Genomic DNA, 3,218 nt, shown 5'->3' with positions numbered 1-3,218 from the left:
TCCTGGGAGTTAGGAATGTTTGCTCCCAATCTGTGGAAGTCACCTCTGCTTCTTCCAGGCTATACTTTTTGTATTGGCCAGAGGCCAGGTTCAGGAATGGAGAGATTGTGCAGGGAGGGAAAGAAGGAAGAGTTAGGCATCTGGTGACTAGTCCCTAGTATGTGGGCCACTTTCCTGAGTTCTTTTTTCAGGGAGGTCTTGGAGAAATTCAGTTGTACAAAATTGGATTAACACAGTCTTTTGTTCATAACATATTGTGATCATTGAGCCATGGCCCTTATTTTTTTTTTTTTATAATATAGTATGTGCTAATGTCATACACTCTGAGTGCTTTCCCATACTTTTAGTGCATTTCATCCCCACAACCACTTTAGTCTTAAGTGAAAAATAGAACCTTGGGGAAGTTATGTGGCTTTACTTCAAATTGCACAGGACTCAGATGGCAGGAGACACAATGAGTTAAGTTCTGGTAGAGTGCATTTGCAGGGGTGCTCCCTTTAAACCTCAGTTGTTCCTCACTGAGGCATTCCTGGCTTTTCAACTTTATTTCTGGTAATATATGATATATTTTTCTACCTTTTGTGGGCAGGATAGTCTTTTTTTTTTTTTAATTGAGACAGAGTCTCACTTTGTGGCCCTTGATAGAGAGTCATGGTGTCATAACAGCAACCTTTAAACCCTTGGGCTCAAGCGATTCTCTTGCCTCAGCCTCTCAAGTAGCTGGGACTACAGGTGCCTGCCACAATGCCCGGCTATTTTTTTGTTTTAACAGGCCTGGGCTGGGTTCGAACCCAGCAGCTCTGGTGCATGTGGCCGGCACCCTACCCACTGAGCTACAGGCACCGCCAGGATAGTCTTTGAAATATTTCCTTATTCTACTGTTTTATTACTCATCTCTCCTTGTTCTGCTTTTGGGCTTTCTCTGGCTTCTGCTGCCTGGCAGCTAGGGCCTAGTCTTCTAGTGGGGAGTCTACCTGGGGCTGGTCGACAAGGCACCTGGGGCACAGGGACCCAAGGCAGGAAGTCACACACCAGTAGCTTGTCTCTTGGTCTTAGAGATCACCAAGGCCAGAACAATAAGGTCTCCCTCCCCTCTGAGCCCACTTGGGATCAGGTTTTGTATAACTGAATTTTCCCAAGACCTCCCTGAAAAAAGTACTCAGGAAAGTGCCCTACATCCTAGGCACTAGTCACCGGATGCCTACCTCTTCCTTCCTTCCCTCATAGCACAGTCTCTGTATTCCTGAGCCTGGCCTCTAGCCAAGGCCCATGCTGATTTTGTGAGGACCTTTTTTACCTGTGGTGTCAGATATCACAAAAGTATGCCCAGACCTTTTTTTGATAATCAGTTTTTGTTAGTATTTGTGTATTTAATATGTGGCCCAATGTATCTCTCTTCGTCCAGTGTGAGGCAGAGAGAAAAAAAGTTGGACACCACTGCAAGAAGGTGAGGGCTGAGATTGTCACCTGGGTGTGCCCAGGGGCAGGCCCTTGGAGCCCCTGGCATGTGTTCTGGCTTTGGGTTTCTCACCATTTCCTGGCTTCTGCTTCTGGGCTGTGGTCCCAGGTTGGTTTAGTAACTGGATAAGTAAATAGGTAGTGGAGCTGGAGTTCTACCCGCTTTCACTCTATGTCTATGATGGGAACGTTTGTTATTTTCTGTTGCCCCCAGGTCTTGGTTCAGGATTCTCCTCATGGGGGCTTTGTGGGATCTGGTGTCTGCTGCCTTTGACTATCTTTTGGGTGGGATCTGTCTGGGGCTCTGACTAGTCAGGTCTCTGGCACCTGGAAGAAGTGTCCCTCCCCATCCCACATGACCCAGGCTTTTCTGAAGCCGGGAATGGCTTTGGGCTCCTTTTTTGGTGGCTGATCCACCTTCTTGGGCAGGGGTCCTCAAACTTTTTAAATAGGGGACCAGTTCATTGTCCCTCAGACCGTTGGAGGGCCAGACTATGGGCCTGGGATGAGTTGGTTGCTAAGCAGGACAGGCAGCGGTAGCAGAAACACCTGGCGGGCTGGATAAATGTCCTAGGCGGGCTGCATGTGGCCTGTGGGCCATAGTTTGAGGACGTCTGTTCTTGGGTTTAGTCACAGGACTAGTGTATGAAGACTGATCTTCAGCAAGAGGCCCAGATCCAGTCTGCTGGGATCTCCCTCCTGGCCATCTTGGCTACTATTCAGGCCATGGAGAAGAAGATGGAATCTCAGGTTGCCCAGCTCCAGAATCTGGAGGGGCTCACGGGGACAGCTGAGAAGACGGCTGTGGAGTTTGGCAACCAGCTGGAGGGCCAGCAGACCATCCTGGGGACCCTGCTGCAGGAGTACGGGCTGCTGCAGAGGTGGCTGAGAACGTGGAGAACCTACTGTGCAACAGGAACTTCTGGGTCCTGCGGCTGCCCCCGGACAGCAAGGGGGAGGCCCCCAAGGTATAGGAACTGGGTATGGTGGAGAGAGCCCCTCAGCTACTGAAGCCTGACCCCTGAGCACCTAATACCAGTGACCAGTTGACTTCCAAGGGCTTGAAATATGTCAGAAGAAAACTGTGATGCAGGGAAGATGTCTGGTTTGGCAGGTGGAATGGGGTTTGTTGAGAGGGATACTTCTTATTCTGGAATGATCTCAGTAAGGACCAGCTTGAGTAGGGGAGATCACCGGAAAGCCCTGCCATGAAGCCCACACTTGAATCAGAAAGTAGATGTGTCCTAGAGAAGGGAGGAGAACTCAGGAGCCCTGATCCCCTTAGCTGACGGAAATGTGGGAATGAGTTTGTGTCTGCACAGTGGTTGGGCTAGCAATGCCTTGGGGTTGGAGGAGAGGAGAGGAGAGTGGTTTGGGCTGTTCTTTGTAATGGCTGTAACTCATGGGCCTGGGTGACCTATACTTGCAGGTGACCCCGGGAGATGCAGCCATGTACTTTTCAGAGCAACAGGGGGGCGGCCTGGAGGCTGGCAGAAGGAGCTCAGTATGGACTTCATGGAGGAGAGCTGTGAGGCCTGGGGCTCCCTGGGTAAGAGGTTGGCCCCAAGCCTTGGTTTTATTCCTTTGTTTAACCAAATTAGACTTGGATGTGAGAGTGGGAAGCATGTGGAGATTATTTAATCAGGCCTCTGTCTTTGGGCAGGTGGAAGGTATCCTTAATCACTTTAGGTTTATGAATGGAAGCATAGGTTAAATGACTTGTCCATGAATACAAATGGAATCTGCTTCTCAGTCCTGCC

General features: G+C 49.7%; 1 protein-coding gene across 1 annotated transcript; it reads left to right on the top strand.

Moving 5' to 3' along the window:
• The first annotated feature begins 2,103 nt into the window (after positions 1-2,103).
• On the top strand, positions 2,104-2,432 carry LOC100947669 (protein ZNF767-like). Its single transcript, XM_023514420.1, is given in 2 exon segments — positions 2,104-2,338; positions 2,341-2,432. Coding segments are annotated over 2 exon segments (327 nt in total).
• Positions 2,433-3,218: the final 786 nt, after the last annotated feature.

The sequence above is a fragment of the Otolemur garnettii genome, unplaced genomic scaffold, assembly GCF_000181295.1.
Source record: "Otolemur garnettii isolate 467f Iridium unplaced genomic scaffold, OtoGar3 scaffold00053, whole genome shotgun sequence".
In the NCBI taxonomy this organism is placed as follows: domain Eukaryota; kingdom Metazoa; phylum Chordata; class Mammalia; order Primates; family Galagidae; genus Otolemur; species Otolemur garnettii.
This window is presented reverse-complemented; position numbering and strand designations above follow the sequence as displayed.